This window comes from Saccopteryx bilineata, chromosome 2 (assembly GCF_036850765.1).
Source record: "Saccopteryx bilineata isolate mSacBil1 chromosome 2, mSacBil1_pri_phased_curated, whole genome shotgun sequence".
Lineage (NCBI taxonomy): Eukaryota > Metazoa > Chordata > Mammalia > Chiroptera > Emballonuridae > Saccopteryx > Saccopteryx bilineata.
Genome location: NC_089491.1, coordinates 289045074 through 289065269, shown reverse-complemented (window position 1 = coordinate 289065269; position 20196 = coordinate 289045074). Strand labels below are relative to the sequence as shown.

Genomic DNA, 20196 nt, shown 5'->3' with positions numbered 1-20196 from the left:
ATTTTCAGAAATGGCACTAGAAGGTAGTATAAAACTAAGAAAGAAGGGAACCGAACAGAGGAGCTCTACTTTTGTCTCAGCTTATTGCCTGGAAGCAATTTTCAGGCTATAGTGAAGGGAGGAGGAATTCAGAAGAGCCTGGTTGTCTTACCACTTTGAGCTAGAAAATGCAGGACTAAATACTAGCTAGAATGATCCTGAAGAGGGAAAGAGAGTTTTGGAGATCTGCAGAGGGATCCCTTTGACTGCATACTAACTGTGTGTGGGGGGGGGGGTAGGCTGGGAAAAGAAATATAAGAAAGCCATAGGTCAGACAATTCTTGGAGCTGACATAGGACTGAGAATGTATGGGGCGTGTGGAGGAGACCTTCAGAGGATTTCATCTCAGTAGTGAGGCTAAATTAAGCTCTAGATTAAAGGTTTCTCTGCTCCTGCCTTAACAAAGTTTTAATGTAGCTTTGAAAGGGTCAGATTGATTCCATGTAACTGAACCCAGGCCCGAAACAAAATCTAACGTCATTTAAAGAAGCACAACAGCCCTGGCCGGTTGGCTCAGCAGTAGAGCATCGGCCTGGCGTGCGGGGGACCCGGGTTCGATTCCCGGCCAGGGCACATAGGAGAAGCGCCCATTTGCTTCTCCACCCCGGGGCCCCCTCCTTCCTCTCTGTCTCTCTCTTCCCCTCCTGCAGCCAAGGCTCCATTGGAGCAAAGATGGCCCGGGTGCTGGGGATGGCTCCTTGGCCTCTGCCCCAGGCGCTAGAGTGGCTCTGGTCGTGGCAGAGTGACGCCCCGGAGGGGCAGAGCATCGCCCCCTGGTGGGCAGAGCTTCGCCCCTGGTGGGCGTGCCAGGTGGATCCCAGTTGGGCGCATGTGGGAGTCTGTCTGACTGTCTCTCCCCGTTTCCAGCTTCAGAAAAATACAAAAAAAAAAAAAAGCACAACAAAGTCAGTGAACAAGAGTGTCTTTTAAGCTTTTAAGGACAGCAGGAAAATATGACCTTAACCAAGAGGAAAACCTGTCAGTGAAAGCAGAAATGATAGAGATGAAAACAGCTCTTATAAATATAGTCTATATATTCACAACAGTAGAGGAAAACATGAACATGATAGAGAAATGGAAGAAACAAAAAGACCCAAATGGAACTTCTAGAGAGGAAAGAAAATAATATCTGATATGAAAAATACAAGTGGATAGGATTAACAGCAGATTGGACATTGCATACAAAAAAGATAGTGAACTTGAAGATGTAGCAAGTAAAACTAAAAAAATCAAGCACAGAGTGTAAAAAGACTGAACAAAAAGTGAACAGAGCCCCATGAGCTATGGGAAATTGGGAAGCAATGTAGCATGTTGGAGTCCCAGGAAGAAGAGAAGAAGCAAGAGAAGAGTAGAAAGAAACAAAATTTAGTAAGTGATTGCCAAAATCTTAAACATTTGATGAAATTATAAATCAGCATTTTTCATCCTTTGCCCATTGACATTTGGGCCTGGATAATTTTTGGTTGTGGAAGGCTGAACTGTGAATTGTAGGATATTGAGCAGCAACTCCAGTCTCTACTTACTAGATGCCAATAGGATCACCCACTTGCAACAACCAAAAATTGCCCCAGACATTACCAGATATCCTTGGAGGTACAGAGGGGACAAAAGAACCTCCCCTACTTGAGAATCACTGCCATAAACCCATAGATCCAAAAATCTCAGTGAACCCCAACTGGTAGTATCAAGACACATCATAATCAAATTGGTGAAAAAAGAATCTTAAAAGCATCCAGACTCCATTGCCCCCCCCAAAAAAAACAAATTAGGAACAAATTAGGAACAAAGGTAAGAACTACAGCAGACTTTTCAGAAGTCTGAAGTCAGTAGGAGCAACATTGAAAGGAAAAAAACTATCAACATAATTAAATACCACTTAAGATAGCTTTTGAAAATGAAGGTGAAATTTGCTTACCATGATAATAGGCATTTATGAGAAGGCCACAGATAACATTACATTCAATGGTGAAAGAATGAAAGCTTATCCCTTAAGATAAGGAATAAGACAAGGATGCCTGCTTTTACCACTGCTATTCAACAGTGTATGGTAAATTCTAGCCAGAGCAATTAGACAAGTAGATGAAATAAATGGCATCCATATTGGAAAGGAAGTAAAACTAGCTTTGTTGACAGATAACATGATCCTACATGTAGAAAACCCAAAGAATTCCCACCAAAAACTTCTTAATGAATTCATCAAATTTGCAAGATAACGAGAGCAGAATGCAAAAATCAGTTGTGTTTTTGTATACCAGCAATGAACGCCCAAAAATGGAAACTTAAAAAAAATTTATTGACAGTAATATCAAAATAATAAAATACAATATGTAGGAATAATGTTAACCAAGGAGGTGAAAGAGTTTACACTGGAAACTACAAACCTTTGATGAAACAAGTTAAAGAGGACTTAAGTAAGTGGCATCCCTTACTTAAGTTTATCCCTTGTTCACAGATTGGGAGATTTTTATATTGTTAAATTGGTAGTACTACCCAAAATGGCCTACAGATTCAAAGCAATCTCTATCAAAATCCAAATGCAGAAATGAAAACGCCAAACCTCAGATTCACATGGATTTGCAAAGGGCCCCAAATAGCCAGAACAATATTGAAAAAGAACAAAATTTGAAGATTCACACTTGCAATTTCAAAACTAACTACAAAGCGACAGTAATTATAACTGTGTGGTACAGGCAGAAAGATAGACTTACTAGACTAGAAGTGAGTCTAAAAGTAAACCCTCAGTTTTATGGGCAGTTGATTTTTGATACAAGTGTCAAGACTGGCAATATTACAGAGGTGGGTTTTTTGCAGCAGCTACACTTGAAGCCTTTCAGACAGTAATAACATGCAAGTTTACTGCTTCCCCATTACATGTTTGGAAGAATGTTATTTCTAAATTTAATCATCTTGAGCTTTTTGAGAATATCAAGGGGGCAGGGCCTAGCAAATACTGATTTTGCAAAGTTTCTATAATAGTTTGGTTCTTTATATATATATTTTTTGTTGTTGTTGTTATTTTTCTGAAGTTAGAAACAGGGAGGCAGTCAGACAGACTCCCGCATATACCCAACCAGGGTCCACCTGGCATGCCCACCAGGGTGCGATGCTCTGCCCATCTGGGCCAGAGCTATTCTAGCGCCTGAGATGGAGGCCTTGGAGCTGTCCTCAGCGCCCGGGCCAACTTTGCTCCAGTGGAGCCTTGGCTGTGGGAGGGGAAGAGAGAGAGAGAGAGACAGAGGAAGGAGAGGGGGAAGGGTGGAGAAGCAGATGGGCACTTCTTCTGTGTGCCCTGACTGGGAATCTAACCTGGGACTTCCACACACCAGGCCTACTCTCTATGGCTAAGCCAACTGGCCAGGACCTTTCTTTTATTTTTGATCTCCTTCTCTCTCTCCCACCTTCTCTCCCTTCTCGTCCCCTAAAAGTATTTTCTTTATGGATAAATTTGAAGTTTTACTATAATTTAGTTTCTTTTGGGGGGAACTTTAATTTTGTTAATGTAAATGTGGTTTTCCTGATCATCTTTATTTTATATTTTGTCTTCCTTTTCCAAATGGAACATCCATATTGTCTGCTATGAATTGAGGTGACATCTTGGAACCAGCTAGGAGAATGGCTTTCAGGTGACTCCAGAGGCTGTGGTGGAATGACCTTAGCTTGCTGGTGGGTGCTCATGCCACTGCTGTGTTGGCCTGAGAATCCCCTTGCCTTTCACATACCACCTCAAAACTGTTCCGAGTGCCTTGGAGGAATGGTAGACAAACTTTTAGTATTCCTTAGCAAAGTAATATTGTGTGACTGGTTTAAATACACACTGCTTTAATCCATGTGTCTTTTTTCTACCCCGCCTGTCCCCCACAGTCACCAGAAAAGAAAGGAAAAGAAGCAAATGCTGGTTTTGGTGGTCCCGTTGTTAGTTCTCTGTATCATGAAGAAATCATCAGGTAAGTTTCTCTGCTGGTGTTTGATCAGAAGGACATCTGTCTACCTAATGTATATGTATTCTGTATATATATATATATATATATATATATATATATATATATTTAATCCTGAAAGCTTCCATTTGTGAAGAACTTTTTCTTAACCTGAAGCTGATTTGGTGGTATCTCTAGCAGGATAATATATAAATACCAGGAAAGCCTTGTTAAGGTGTATAATATTTAAAATCAACCAGCGTCTGATAGTGGCCCATCCCACCATGCAAGTAGTTGGGAGGGCAAGGGTTTGTATCTCAGACAGTCTGAATCTATGGATTGTTGTTATTGTTAGTTTTCCTCAAAATACCCATTATTTTAAAGATTTTAATGTTTTTATAGTTTATTTACTCTAGCTGCAAATTAAAAGATCACTTTGGAGTATAAAATGGTATACCAAGGAAACCATTGTGGAGGCTCCTCAGAAAATTTAAGCAGAGAATTACTGTGTGATCCAGCAATTCTAATTCAAGTTCTACATCCCGAAAGAATTGAAAGCAGAATCTGAAAGACATGTCTGCACACCCATGTTCACAGCAGCACTACTCACAGAGCCGGGAAAGCCACCAAGTGTCCACAGACAGAGGGATAAACAAAATATAATGGAGTATTATTCAGCCTTAAAAAGGAAGGAAATTCTGAAACAGCTAGAACATGGATGAACCTGCAGGACATTATGCTAAGTGAAGTGAGCCAATCACAGAAAGGGCAGTACTGTACAATTCCACTTTCTTGAGGTATCAAGAGTAGTCAGATTTACAGAAACAGAAAGCAGAATGGTGGTTGTCAAGAGCTAGAGGGAAGGGGAAATGCGGAGTTACTTAATGGGGGAAGAGTTTCAGTTTTGCAAGATGAAAAAGTTCTGGAGATTGGAATTGTTCAGGTGTACAATTCTATAGCATATCATCTGTACACTGTACTGTACTGTAAGTGATATGAAATGGTTGTGCAACAATGGGAATATGCGTAGCACTACTGAACTGTACACTTAGAAATGGTATATGGTAAATCTCATGTGTTTTTTGCCACAACTTAAAAATATTTAAGGTAATTTTACATCATTTTTTCATAAAGGTCTTAAATTTTGTATGTTAACTTAAAATTTCTTGGATAATCTTTTTCTCTCAGCACTGTGTATAAAACAGGAAAAGGGGTCTGCCCTGCTTTAAAGTCATGTTTCTCCTTCTGAAGCTGGTTAATTGTTCTGTAGTATAATGGAGGGGATATGGTGTGAGGCTAATGAAATACAAACAATTATGGAGCCAGACTACCAGCATTCAAATGTTGGTTCCACCACTTAATTAACTCTGTGACCTTGGACGTGTTACTTATCTGTACAATGGGGGTAAATAACTACAGTACCTTTTTCATACAGTACTTACATGGATTATAGGAATCATACAGGTATCCTAAAACAGTATCTGGCACAAAATAAGTTACTGTATCACTGTTAGCTTTGATAGTATTGTTACTCAGAGAGAGTCCCCACAGTCAAGACCCAGTTCATGAGGCTTATGTTAGGAACTAACATCATATATCAGTCTAGTTACCTAGAATATGGCACATGTTGTTTGCTTTTACAGAAGAAATTGGAAACGGGGAAGGGAGAGCCAGTGCTGTTAGATCTGTGTTTGGAACTATAGAAGCAAGAGAGATAGAAATACATTAAATGAAGCATGTACATATCTATTTCAGTCTGCAGTAAGATTTGATCTTCCCTCTTATATTTTGTAGTTTGATGTTGTGTAATCTATCAGAATTTTATTAATCCCACTTACACAGGCGGCCATCTGGACCTTCTCTAAGCAAAACCAGAGCAGTATACAGCTAAAATGATTGATGGGCTCTGGAATTGATTAGTTGTTCTGTGAGACAAATGAACTGTTTTGGCAGAAAATACCAGAGGTCACTGCTGTGGTCAGACACAAAAGCCTGTAGAATTTTAAAGAGATTCTTTCATCATTGACTTATGAAGTTAAAATTTTTAAACAAGAATAGATTTGGAAAATATTTTAGAAATATCTCTTCATTGGCTGTTCCTCAGTTCTGATATAAAATGGAGGATGTAAGTAATTAAAACTAGAATGAAAAGAGACTTGGTTGGGGTGATGCGCACAGTGTACAGATGATGTGCTGTGGAATTGTACACCTGAAACGTGTGTAATTTTGTTAACCAGTGTCACCCCAATAAATTCAATAAAAAGGAAAAATACTAGACTGTTCTCTAGTTCTGATTATAAAATGTGATTATTTTATGCCTTATTTTTGCATTTTTTTGGTAACAATATAAACTTGAATGAAAGTAGTATAAAACTGTCACACAAATATTATTCTCTAAAATTTTTCTGAAAGAGGTTTGATTGGAGGAAAAGTTACAAATACTATTTTATTGTTAGTGACTTATGAAACGGTATAAAATTCCATGTACAGCGGATCCTGGGTTACAACAGTTCTGTTCCTACAACAGTAACATAACCCCAATTTTGGTGTAAGTCAAAACACACCCTGACCTAAGTCACTAACCTATCCCAACACTGTTGTAGAACAATCCTAGCTAGGACATGTAACACAAACATGTCGCGTTACTGCATATTCTTTTACCACATGCAACCATACTGGTTCGCCCACATAGTCTGTAAAGTACAACACTATGGCGTAAGCCAAAACACTCACATCTCAATTTTTAAAGTTTTTATGGGACTGAACGTCATAAACTCAAAACGTCATATGTTGAGATTGGTATAACCTGCTGACCCCCTGTAGTCATTTATTCAGAGCTTTATTGTTAGATAGCAGTCTGTTTTGGGTAAGGTATTAATTTTTCTGGTTTTAATGAATCTGTAAATCTCTGAGGCTTCAATAGTATGTGTTTTTAAAAATTGAATATTTGGATGTTTATGCTTTCAATCGGTTAAGTCATCTGAGATACCACTGTCCCATTAATACCACTGCCCTTAGCACCAAAAAGATTATCTTGCTGCTTTTCTGTTTGGATGGTAATAGTGAAATCCTTCTCTATTTCAGTGTGTTGCCCATGATCAGCATTGTGTTAACACTTTGGTGATAGGTGATAAATTGGATGACATATGTCTTGTTACATTCTGGTTATTCTTTGAGGACTACACAAGTGTGGATAGGCAAGTGGGGAACTCCCCCTTGAGAATCTGACTGCTCAGAATGAACTTGAGTTATGGATTTATTCAGCCTGTAAAACCTCAGCTGGCATAAATAATTGAGAAAGCAAAGGTTTGTCTGTGGTGCATACCTCAGGGACTCGTGGCTCCCTTCCTCCTCTCCACCGCCCTTTCTTATGAAAATGATCCCAGTTGCACTCCTAGATAATAACACACCAAGCAATTAAAAGCCATGGGTGGCTGGAGAGAGGAGAAAAGGTTTAGTTAATGAGCTTTTCCTCTTCCAGTGCCCATGAGAGCTTAGGAATGACAAGGCGATTAAAGGGAAGAGATAATTATAGATTATGTGAAAATGGGTCCCCTGAGATAAGTGGGTCTTGACATAAACAGTAACTGTTGTAAGAGTCTCCTGGCTCTCATATTCACCCTTTTCTTATGCACTTTATTTGCTTCTGTGTCCTCAGTGTCATGATGCCAACTAAGCATACAGGCAGATCCACCTGTTTGCAGATCAACAGCCCTATCTGAACAAGAGGGTCATCCATCAACTGAAACCAGTCCGTCATCTTCTCTTCCTCTCTCCTTCTTTCCTTTTTGTTCCCCATCTTCCTTTTCTCTACTTTATTCTTTCTTTTCTGTCTACTCTTTCTTTTAATCTTTTCTTTTTTCTTATATCCGTAACTGCATGTACTACCTGTGAAATACTAGGCAGTTAGACTTGTTTACAAAGTTTAGTGATGTATGTGTGCACACACGTATGTTTATATAAGTATGTATACTTATGAGTATATCATTCTTAGGTCTCTGTGTCATATTATTCTGTCTCTCTCATCCCCTAACATATCAGAAACTCTGTTACTTCAGATTCCATAATAATCCACATTTATCTGCTGCTTCTTATTGCCACTATCATGCCCTTTGCGTTATCATTGCTGCTTTTAAACAATCATTATCTCCTGGCCAGGACACTACAGAATGGTTTGAGAACTGGATTTCTCACTTCCTGTGCTGTGTCTTCCCCAGATTGATAACTCAGACCTCATCATACCACTCTCCTGCCTAAAGCTTTTTAATGATTTTCTATAGCACTTAGGGTAAAAATTTAAAATCCTTAGCATGTCTTACAGGGCCCCTCACCATCTTCTCCTAATGCCATTTCCCCCCTCCCTGCAACCTCTGTTCACTCTGCTCCAACTACATTGGCTTATTTTTATTTCCTTGAAAGTCAAATTAATATTTACTAGAGGAATTGATTGACAGTGTTATATAAGGGTATATGAGAAATGACCCCAACTTAAAATATGTGCTAAAATCTTATGGTAATAATGTCAGCTAATATTTATTGACCCCTTCTTATATGCTAATAACCATACTACAATTGTTACATATTATTTCACATAATCTTCAGAATGATCCTGTGACATGTATGTATTATTAATATCTGTGTTTTACAGTTGAGGAAACTGAGACTCAGAGGTTAGGTTACTTGCCCAAGGTCAAATAGTAACGCTGCTCTTAATTGCTACAATATGCTGCTCTGGAAATGTTTGAGGAATCATTGTAATCTCCAACTGATGAAATTGAACCTAACAGTTGTTATTACATTAATATAGTAAATATCTTCACTTTGAAATTTTAAATTCCATTCCACTTAGTGTTTTTAAAAATGTGCTTTACTGGTAAAATTGGAGACTGTAGACATTCATTTATCAATATACTGATGATGATGTTTTTTTTTTTAATTAATTGTTTTTATTGATTTTAGACTTACCTTAATGGTTGAGAATATAACTCAGCTCTGCAGAGCCTGTTAGCCAAGGGATTCTATAGATTTTTTTTGATGTGGCTACTAGTTTTGCAAGAATTGATCAGAATTGAACTGGTTTTTCTTATAGACACTGAAAGTATCCAAAATTTTCAACCAACTTTTTTAGAATTTAGCAGGCTTTAAGACATAAAAATGCATTTTCAATAACTGATGTCTTTATAAATCATAACTAAATAACTTATCCAGTATAATGAGTTATCTACAAGAAGTATACATTGGTCTTTTCTTTGTCATTGCTTACTTGAAGAAAAAGGAAAAAATGTGAGAAAAATATGTTAATAATATATTAACAACATAAATAAGATAAAAATAAAATTTTTTATTTGAAACTTTTAGAATTTTCTAGTCGTTTAGGTACACTGCTTATATATTATACTGTGAAAATAGTTATTAGTTAGCGAAAGATGATGTTGCCATTTTCACACAATAGGAGGATGGAAAACTCACTGGTTATTTCCCGTAATTGAAACCAATTGCGGACCTAGTAATAGCCTGAGTTGGGAGATTGTGATTGAACCAATAGGGGTGAGCAAAAGTAGATTTTGCAGTTGTAATACAAATAATACAATAATTAATAATACAAGACTATATACTCTGTTTTGTGTACTCACAACTGTAAGCCTACTTAAGCCCACCTGTGTTTATGAATTCTTTGTCATCGTTCACCTGTCCATTTGGCACCATATTTTGAACCTACGCTATTACTCCGTTTACCCTAAAATACCATTGGTTTTGAACACTATTATTTAAATACTTGTAAGTGGGGAAAATGCCACTAATCAATTGGAGGATGCTACAAATTTAAGATCTATAAGAGATGTTAAAGTATGAAAAGATTTGTATTTTAGAATCAATGAAATCGGGCAACTTAAGAACAGTTTCCAAACGTCTATTTGTCATCTAGGATTTTAAGAATTATTTTAAGGACAAAACAGCAAACAAACACTTTTTTATATGCCTTGTTCTGAATGTCAGGCTTATTGAGCATAGATGCTGCTCAAGTGTTTGGCCTCTTCAGGGTTTAGGATCAAGATATTTTAGAAAATAGATACAGTACCATTTGCAAGATAAGTACAACTGGGCTGGGCATCCTAGTATAGACTCTCATCTGTGGTCTTCCGTAAGATTGAAACTCAAACAGTGTTTTACAAGATGAAATTAACATCTAAAGTTTGAATTAGATGTTAATTAAAAGTGGCAGATTTTCCTGTGCTAAATATGACAGCTATGACTGCTATTTAATCCCTGAGTAAGTAGCTGATTTACTGATTTTGTGCCTCCTGATTAAATCATACACCATCTTCACAAAAATCCTTTGAGGAAGATAGATTTTTTCAGAGAGAGAAGCAGCGGTGAGTAAAATTAAATATGCCTGTATAAATTTTATATGTTCTTAAGTTAAAACATGCGTTTTTAAAAATACAGAGAGTATTTTAATTTCTAAGTAGACATTTTATCTCAACTTCTAAAATATTGGTGGTTTAGTCATATCAAAGACTATGTAAAGATATAAAATAAAGATTATATATATTTATATGTAACTATAGTATATAAAGATTATATAAAAAAGAATCAACATTAGATTTTGGCATATACAATAGAATGTTAGAAATCATTGTCAAATGAAATCAGTGAGATGACATCATTATTTCCCAATGTTATATTTGAAAAGAGGAGCAATCCATTACCTTTCATATTGGTAACTTCTGGCCATACATCCAAAAAATAAATTAGAAACTTAAATTTCTACAAAGAAGTAGTAATCACCAGCAGTACTAGTGAATTTTGTAAGAAAATATGCAGCCTTTCATCCTAGAAAGAATGACTTCCAAGGAGATTCACAGGGTGGCTTTTAGGTGAATTTACCATAGGACAGGATCCATTCTTCAGTCTCAAAGACCTTGAAAAAAATACATATGCCCCTGTCAGGTAGCTCAGAGTGTCATCCCGATATGCCAGAGTTTTAGGTTCAATCCTGGTTAGGGCACATACAAGAATCAACTAATGAATCCACAACGAAGTGGAACAACAAATTTATGTTTCTCTCTCAAATCAATAAATAAAACATTTTGCCTGACCAAGTGATGGCACAATGGATAGAATGTCAACCTAGAATGCTGAGTCTCCAGGTTTGAAACCCCAAGGTCTCTGGGTTGAGTGTGGGGTCATAGACATGATCCCATGGTCACTGGCTTGAGCCCAAAGATCTCTGGCTTGAAGCCCAAAGTTGTTGACTTGATCAAAGGGTCACTGGCTCAGCTGGAGCCCCCTGGTCAAGGCACATATGAGAAGCAGTCCATGAACAACTAAAGTGATACAATGAGTTGATGCTTCTCCTCCCTTCCTGTCTGTCTGTCTCTCACACTAAAAACATAATAAATATTCTTTAAAAAGGAATCAACCAATGAATGCATAAAGTGGAACAACAAATCAATTCTCTCTCTAAAAGTCAATAAATTTTTTTAAAGATGTTAAAAGACACATAGATGAGCAGACCCTCAGAGACAGAGTAGCAATAATAAAATTTGAGCCTGAGGTGTAAACTAAAAGGCTTATTTATTTATTGAAGGGGTTCTACAAGTGCTTAAGTACCCTGGGTACCCTCGGTGTATTGAGGGACCCAGAAAGACAAATTACGATTCAGATGACCGTTACTAGTCAGCTGAACTTGTAAATAAGAGTGAAAGAAAGTGAATTATTTTATTTTTTTTATTTTGGTTTTTACAGAGACAGAGAGAAGGGTAGACAAGGACAGACAGGAAGGGAGAGAGATGAGAAGCATCAATCATCAGTTTTCCATTGCGACACCTTAGTTGTTCATTGATTGCTTTCTCATATGTGCCTTGACCGTGGGGCCACAGCAGACTGACTAACCCCTTACTTGAGCCAGTGACCTTGGGTCCAAGCTGGTGAGCTTTGCTCAAACCAGATGAGCCCGCGCTCAAGCTGGTGACCTCGGGGTCTCGAACCTGGGTCCTCCACATCCCAGTCTGACGCTCTATCCACTGCGCCACCAGCTGGTCAGGTGAAAGTGAATTATTTTAGAGTTGCTTTAGCCAAGGTTCTAATGAAGCTTTTGAGCAAACCGTCTCCCAGCCGAGAAATAGCTCAGGATGCTTTTTTCTCAAACTGTTTCTTTTGGTCAATGTTCACAATTGGCTGCACTGACTTTTTACCCCTTAGTTCTCTCTTCGTTTTTGCCTTTTTAGATGTGTTAAGGTTAGTGTCTGAATCAAGTAGCTCTTCCAGTCTGTCTGGGAGACATTTCTTTTTCCTCTCATTAGTAGCTTATTTAGTTTGAGAAAAATTTTATTTCCCTTTTTTCAGATTTTGGAAAGTGAATCACTGTTTTTTTTCTCCAACTGACTCGCTGCTCACATTTGTTCCCTAAAGAATGTGCAGCGAGGGTGCCAAGGCTCTTTGTGGTCTGTGTCCTGCCTATCCCACTAACATCCAGCCATAGCCAAGTGCTTGCGGTTCCCTGGACGCTGCTTTTTGGTGATAGTTTCACTTTCTCTTCACAATCCTTCAGTCATTCTCCTGGGTGGTCAGCTCATGCTTCAGAGCTAGGCTGGTATGCCAACTCTTCTGTTTTGCTTTCTTGATCATCCTTGATTGGTTAGCATACTCCTTGCTCTGGGCCTCTACTTTCTAGAATATTGGGTTAGAGCAGCGATACTCAAAAAACCACCTTGCTGGCCCTGGCCGGTTTGCTCAGTGGTAGAGCGTCGGCCTGGCGTGCAGAAGTCCTGGGTTCGATTCCCGGCCAGGGCACACAGGAGAAGCGCCTATCTGCTTCTCCACCCCTCCCCCTCTCCTTCCTCTCTGTCTCTCTCTTCCCCTCCCGCAGCCAAGGCTCCATTGGAGCAAAGATGGCCCGGGCGCTGGGGATGGCTCCTCGGCCTCTGCCCCAGGCGCTAGAATGGCTCTGGTCACAACAGAGCGATGCCCCAGAGTGGCAGAGCATCGCCCCCTGGTGGGCGTGCCAGGTGGATCCCGGTCGGGCGCATGCGGGAGTCTGACTGTCTCTCCCTGTTTCTGGCTTCAGAAAAATACAGGAAAAAAAAAAACCCACCTTGCTGATGTAGCCTCTAAGTGACTTTTAGGAAACTTTGTTCCCTTTTACATTTTTAAGATAATACATGAAAAATTATTTAAAAGCTTAAATAATTTTCAAGGGCATAATTTTTGGCATAAATAATGAAAATTTAAATAATGAAAATTTAAAATAAACACTCTTTTAGATGTATCCAGTGAAATCCAAATGCTGTAATGATAATCCATTTTTTAAAATACAGAAACATGCTGTCATTGAGAGAAACTGGAAAAATAGTACACAAAATCTGTTATTTCTTACAACTGCATGTGATCTTCAACTGTCTTAAAGCTCAATTAAATGATATCCTGATCTTGACTTAACAAGTTCTTTAGCAGTTAGAAATTTTGTATCATTTTTCCTTTTATTCTGCTCCCACATAATTTTATTTCAATGTACTGTATTTTTATAGTCATGTCACACAACTATAATTCTATAACAAAAATATGTATATAAGTTGGACTTTTAAAAAATTTAGTTTTTTGTTACCCAAAAACTTGAAGCATTAAAATTTTTTCTCAATTGAGTTATAATTATTTCTATACAGTTGATCAACATTATGAATTTTAAATACTTATTAACCATAAGTAAAACTTTATTGAAAATGTGTCAAAATGGATGAAGTTTTAAAAAATAGTTTAACAGATGAAGTTTATTTTTATTAGAATGAAACAGTTGAGCATCATTTCAGTGGTTTTTTGTTTTATTTCACCTCTTTTATCCTCTAACCTTAGTTATAGAAGGTTTCCCAACACCAAGTTTTTACCCAAGTTGTCCCTTTATTTGGCTACCATGGAAGATTTTGTATCTTAAGGCAGTAAAACATAGGGTTGATATTTTTCCCCAAAAAACCTTTCTTAGTATATTCCTAGCATTTTTATGCAAAAGGTTAACAGGTTTAATTGTCATTTGTTAAGTCTTAGTAAAGTTTTTTGGTATACTTCCTAGAAGTGGACCATAGTAAGGAAAGAGGTATATACCTCCTTTTATAAGCTAATGGCGGAAGGGATAAGTGATTGAGCAGAGGTAATGCTGAAAAAGAATGATGGTGATATATTTCCCACGGGAACCTTCTCAGGTACATCGGTTTAGGGAAAAGTGCATTTATTTAGAAATTGAGCTGAAAATTGATTCACTTAAAATTTTCCATACCTACATACCCCTTTGAAGGTCTTTGTGTACCTCCAGACCCCACAGGTATACATCTTTAGTTTGAGGTATTAGGGGCATCTGTTTATATTTTTGTGGGTTTATATTGTATTTTTGTGGCTTACTCTTCTTGTGTTTTTATTCAAGAAATAATTTTCCATTGTCCACTTACTGAAATTCTGTTTTTATATCTGATTACTAGTTGCTTGGTAAATATATGAACTGAATTTAAATATTTATTGAATGTATCTATGAAATAGTTAGATAGTTGAGGTAGTTCCATAAATCTGATTTTTGATTCAGTGAGATGGATGAAGTAGTACTTAAATGGATTGTAGGTGGCCTGCCATGAAACCTAACTATTTGAAATATTCTTTTAACAGGGAAATGTAATCTTTGTAGAAAGTGGTGCAGATAGCATATTTAGGAATGAGCAAGGTTCTATTCTTCCTGTGATTGATGAAACATGACCATACTTAAATACCACCCCTCTTTTCCATTAGGGTGTGTCTTTATATTTGAAAAGAATTTCAAAGAAAGCCAATGATTCTTTTTCCTTCAGATACATTAATATTTCTGTCAATTTCAGAAAAAATATAAAGAGGCATTCTTCTGTTTTATGCAAGTGACAATATGGGACATCCTTGAGGGTATCATTACAAATATAATTCATAGTCATCATAAAGAATGGATATAATAATTCAAGAAAGAGTGGGAGAAAGATAACTGGGTAAGAATCATAAGAGAAAGGAAAGTAAGTTGAGAACATGTAGAAGGACACTAACATTTATTGAGGCTCTACTGTAGTTGGTAATGGTCAGAGTCACTTGCACATGCCCCATTTAAGTATGGATCTGGAGGGGAAGATTGCCTCTGGGAGACTGTATAAGCAGGGAGATGTAGAGGGAAGAGAAAGAATTTGATTTGTATATTGTACATGATCTTAAAGGGGCAAGAAAAGAGATGTGGAAAGATGTTGCTCCGGATGTTTCTCCATATTGGCCACTAGATGGTGACATTGTATTGACAGCTTGATTGCTGGGAAGTAAGCTAGTCAGTCTGGGAGTGTTGGTAGATAAATATTTAACAACTAAGCCTGTGTGTTATCAAAAGACCATATAATATGTTCCTTTAAACATTTTTATATTAGTCACTCAACTTTGTATCGCATTTGTGGTGATTTTATTGAATTTCATTTTGATATTTAATTTACATTGTATATACTACCCTAAACTATGTGCCTTACATATTTAGCAATGATAAACTGAAGATAAGCAGGTATTCAGATGAGAAACTGCCCCCTGCCTTCCAAAACATCATATGCCAAATCAAACTATATATTTGATGCATATAAGAAACATGGACAAGATATTAAGCAAAACAAAAATTTAAATATGTTCATACTACATTTACTCTTTTACTGTTTGTGGCATAGGTATACATGCACATTTGGGATTTAGGAAGAGGGACCACTCAGAAAGTCCTCTCATCTATGGGTGAATAATCCCTAGCTTTTACTGGGTATGAGTAACTGACATCCCAAGAGTGCTCCTTAATTTCCTTTCTGTGCCCTTCCATCAACACCCCATTATTTTTTAATTCAAAACAACTGGTGAGTAGTATATTTTACAGTATGACTTAAAATGACACAGTCCTTTCTCTCATAGTTGAAGTGGCTTCCTCTTGAATTAGAAGGGTCTCTGTTACTGGATTGGAGGAAAATAAGTCCCTATTATTCCCAAATTGGTATTTTGAATGCACGTTTTCATAGAAACTATTTTTGTGGTGAATATAACCGAAGTGATACTATTTGCAACCTTAATTTTAAAACTCAGACTTCTCCTTTTTGGGATTTTAGCCTCAGACTTCTCTCTTTTCTTTCTAGTAGGTAATCTAGAAAAGCATTTTTCTCTTCTGCAAAATGGACGTTTTGGAGACCATATATTCCTTTTAAACATGACTTCTTCCTGGATACGTACCTTATTTCCTCCAGCTTGAAGCAGGCTGTTGCTTGTCAGTACTCTTTCAGGCCTTTCTAAACATCCAGTTTTACCTTGTGTTAATGGTGTATATAGTTTATCATTCCAACTATACTGTGCATGTATTGAATGCAAAGCTTCTTGTTTATCCTTGTTATCTGTATCAACAAAATCTTGTCCAGTGCCTTGCATGTAGTAGATGCTCAATTAAATACATTAAAAGCAGTGTGTTTTAAGTTAATTAACTGACTAAAAGTAATTTAGTAGTGGCTTTTAAATTAGAAGGGCTCCTATGGCTAGGGTTGAAGGTATTAATTTCTGATGAGTGAATGGAAGCTGTGTCCTTAAGGTTATAAACACTAGTTAAAATTTTTGGAACTCAAATTGCATTTCTTTAAGCATGTCTAGAAAGTGCAGTCCATGTATGGAACGATTTCATTGTTAGTATTTCAAATTACTTATTCTTTTGAGAATTTCATTGAAGGTACCCCACACACACCGAAAAATGCACATGCATTTACACAGGTTAGTTTGTACCCTAGTTTAAAGAACTCATAGATCTCATGTAAAGAATTGCTTTCACTTCTAGAGTAGACTACAGTCGACTAGTCAAGATGTAGGTAGATAAATAGAAAAATGTACTATATACAAAATCGAGTGATCTGAGTAAGTTCTAGCTCTTTTGTTCTGCCTGTGATAAATGCGATGCCATTTTGCAGGTCATATAATCTCTCTTTACCTATTTATCTGTGAAGTTGTTGGATAAGAGTAAGTGAATTTAATACATTGATATGCTTAGAATGGTGCTGGCTACATAGTATACTTTTCCATTTGTTCCCAGTCCTTGTTTCTGATAGCTTATGAAGGATTTCTGAATTTTGTGATGCTCTAATTATCTTACCCTTTTAATTATGTTTTAATTTTCTTCCCTTAAGAAAATTAGTGTGTATTTTTAACTGGATTAATAATCAATTTATTCTGTTGTTCTGTAAGACCAGCAGTAACCTGCATTCTGATCTCTTGATACCTCTGATCTCTTGATACCTCTGTACAGATAATACCTCCTCCAGTGCTGCACTTGAAAGTACCAGATATGTGCCTGTCAGTGTGTAGAAGTAACTGGGGAGAGAAAGAGCACTGAGATGATCTACTTGGCTGTTATATTAATATTCTAGTGTGATTGTTGAAGTGATGATGCTTTTTCCTATAATTATAGCTGCTAAGAATTTTAGTCTTTTCAGAGGTTGGATATATTATCTCTTACTGAAAATCCATTATTGTTCATGTAAAATTTATTATAAAAGTAGAACTTCCATTAATGTTTGTCGGCAACAAACAAGTTGTGTTAAAAATATGTAACTTTTATGGATTACCTAGTAGTAAGACAATCCCTTTTTATTTTTACCTAATTAGAGAAGAAGACAAAAACATATTTGATTACTGCAGGGAAAACAACATTGACCATATATCCAGAGTCATCAAATCGAAAAATGTGGATGTGAACTTGAAAGATGAAGAGGTAGGAAAAACATGCCCTGTAATCATTGTTTATGCTTTCTTGTTCTGCCCCAGGGCTTTTTTCTGCATGGGAGGCCTGTGAACTTGAACTGAAAACACAGTATGGTTAAGATTACATCAGAATATCTAAATGAGATGGTGTCACCCAGTTAAGATACTTTCTGTGTTTGTATCCATCATATTTCTGTCCCTTACAGAAGGTACCAGGTGAAACTTGCACTCATAAATAACTTCTAATTTGTTCATGATAACGGGAAAGACTGTTAACATAAATGAAATCTGTAGGTAATATAAAAATATTTAGAAGTAGTTTTAGTGTCCTCTTTGTCATTATATTATAAATGATATATTTGTCCTTTGCTCAGTAAATATATTTCTAGAAAGCTGTCAGAATTTTGGTAAATTCAGTCATTTAAATGTGGGCCCACTATTTAAATACATTTTGTAAAATACATTACTTAAGTTTATTTGTTGTGTGAATAAAACTGTTTACATATTGAGCTTAAATTGTTCGTGATTTATAGTTGTTAAAAAAGGAGCAGACTTTCCTAATTCACTTTTAATCATTTTTCTCCTTCTTTGGTAACATGCGAAAGCTGGTTGAAATGACCAGAAGGTAGCAGTTGTTGGGAAGAGGACTTACAGCAATCATTAATGTGTAGAGTAGACAAATAATCAACCTAATGTATTAATTGAGAGCCCTCTGTGTAGGTGAGCCCTTAATACAGGACGAGGCAAAAGTAGGTTTACATGAAACAAAGAGTTTATTCTTGTATTATTATTTACTAGTTATATTATTTTTATACAAACAACTGTAAACCTACTTTTGCCCACCTTGAATCATCTGACTTTTAGGCAACACCTTTCCTGTAACACATTGTCAGTGACATCTGGGACTGAAAACATAAGGCTATATACTTCTACAGTAAAGGGGACCAGAACTACTGAGTGTTCTCCTCCAAGTAATGAGACAAACAGCACCTAGAAAGATTTAGCTGGAGAAAAGCAGATGCCAAATTGTGAAATAATAAAACCAGGTCATGAGTCCACTAGGGGTCTTTTTATTTTATTTATTTTTAGTAAATCAGGCATGATTGCATCCCTTGATTTTATTGTCGTTTCTTATTTTTTTGCTCGTGAGTTAAGATTTTTATAAAATGAGTAAAATTAATACTTGTGGCTAGCTCCAACAGAATCAAACAGTGCTGTGTGTCCTGTAACAAACAAGCACTCTCTTCCTGCATCCTCTCACAGTTGGTTCTGGCTCCCTTATAGCAAAAACTTCAGTTCTTATAGTGGTTCCTTTTGTAACTTACTTACATAATTCTTAAAATATTTGCTTCTCTTGATTTTCCAACTTTAGACATTATTGATTTTCCAACTTTAGACATTATTGATTTTCTTCTATTTTATAGGATTTAGCTGTTTTACTCAACTTTCACTCTCCCTTTCTCCCCCCCCCAACAGGTATAATCACAACTTTTAGTTTTAGCTTTTTTGATTAAATCCATTGAATCAATGTTTATTATTATTATTACCATTTATAATTAGTTACAACATACTTAATATGAATTATATTATGATTACATAACTGAAAAGTTAGTTCATTGCTGAGCTAACTTTTGGATTAACTTTTGCTATAGTATAAAACAACCCCAAATTTCAGTAACTGACAAATATAATTCTTTCTTGCTATATTTCAAAAGAGTGTGGATCACTTGAGGCTCCGCTAGGTGCTGTTAGCCCTGCTTGGGATCATTTCATCTTGCTTGCATGTGTCTCTTCATTTTGAGATTAGTCTCATTAGATACTGTCTGGGGCAGAAAACAAAGGCAGGCAGACCAGACTCCACAAATACAGTGGTACCTTGAGATACGAATTTAATTCATTCTGTAACCGAGCTCGTAAGTCAGTCAACTTGTATATCAAACTGCCAATACTGGACTCGTGCGCCAACTAGCGGCATCTTCCCAAATCATGACTTGTATCTTGGAATTTCGCTGGGATCTCGAACAAAAATACGGATCGAGTCGCAGCTTGTATCTTAAAAAATTCGTATGTTGGTCTGTTCGTATCTCAAGGTACCACTGTACATTTAAAGATTTTGTTTGGATATCACATATGTCACATCTGCTCAGATTCCTCTGGCCAAAAATTCACAAGGCCAAACCCCAGGTCAGTATGGTAGGAAGTATTTTCAGTTATAGAGAAGCAAGGCAGGTGTTGGAAGGGAATGAATAATTATATAGTTATAAATAATATAGTCTGCACACATGGTACATTTTTTTTCCTTAAGGTTGATAATTGCCTGGGTTTTTTTGTTTTTATATTTTCCTAGTAATCTATGTTTCTATCATTAATTTTTCCTTCAAATTGCCCGACAGAGGTGTCTTCAGTGCAAGCAAACACATCAGGTAATCAGTCCCATATATTTTTAGCAATGTTCCTTCTGGAATCCTCTTTCCTTCTTTATCTC

General features: G+C 36.8%; 1 protein-coding gene across 2 annotated transcripts in view; it reads left to right on the top strand.

Annotated features, from left to right (window-relative positions):
- The window catches only part of ACBD6 (acyl-CoA binding domain containing 6), a 149290-nt gene that overhangs the window by 42731 nt on the left and 86363 nt on the right, over positions 1-20196 (top strand). For both annotated transcript variants that reach the window (XM_066255129.1, XM_066255127.1), the window contains exons 4-5: positions 3901-3983; positions 17616-17721. In XM_066255129.1, the coding sequence (XP_066111226.1) occupies positions 3901-3983; positions 17616-17721 (189 nt within the window). The remainder of the gene's footprint in view (positions 1-3900; positions 3984-17615; positions 17722-20196) is intronic.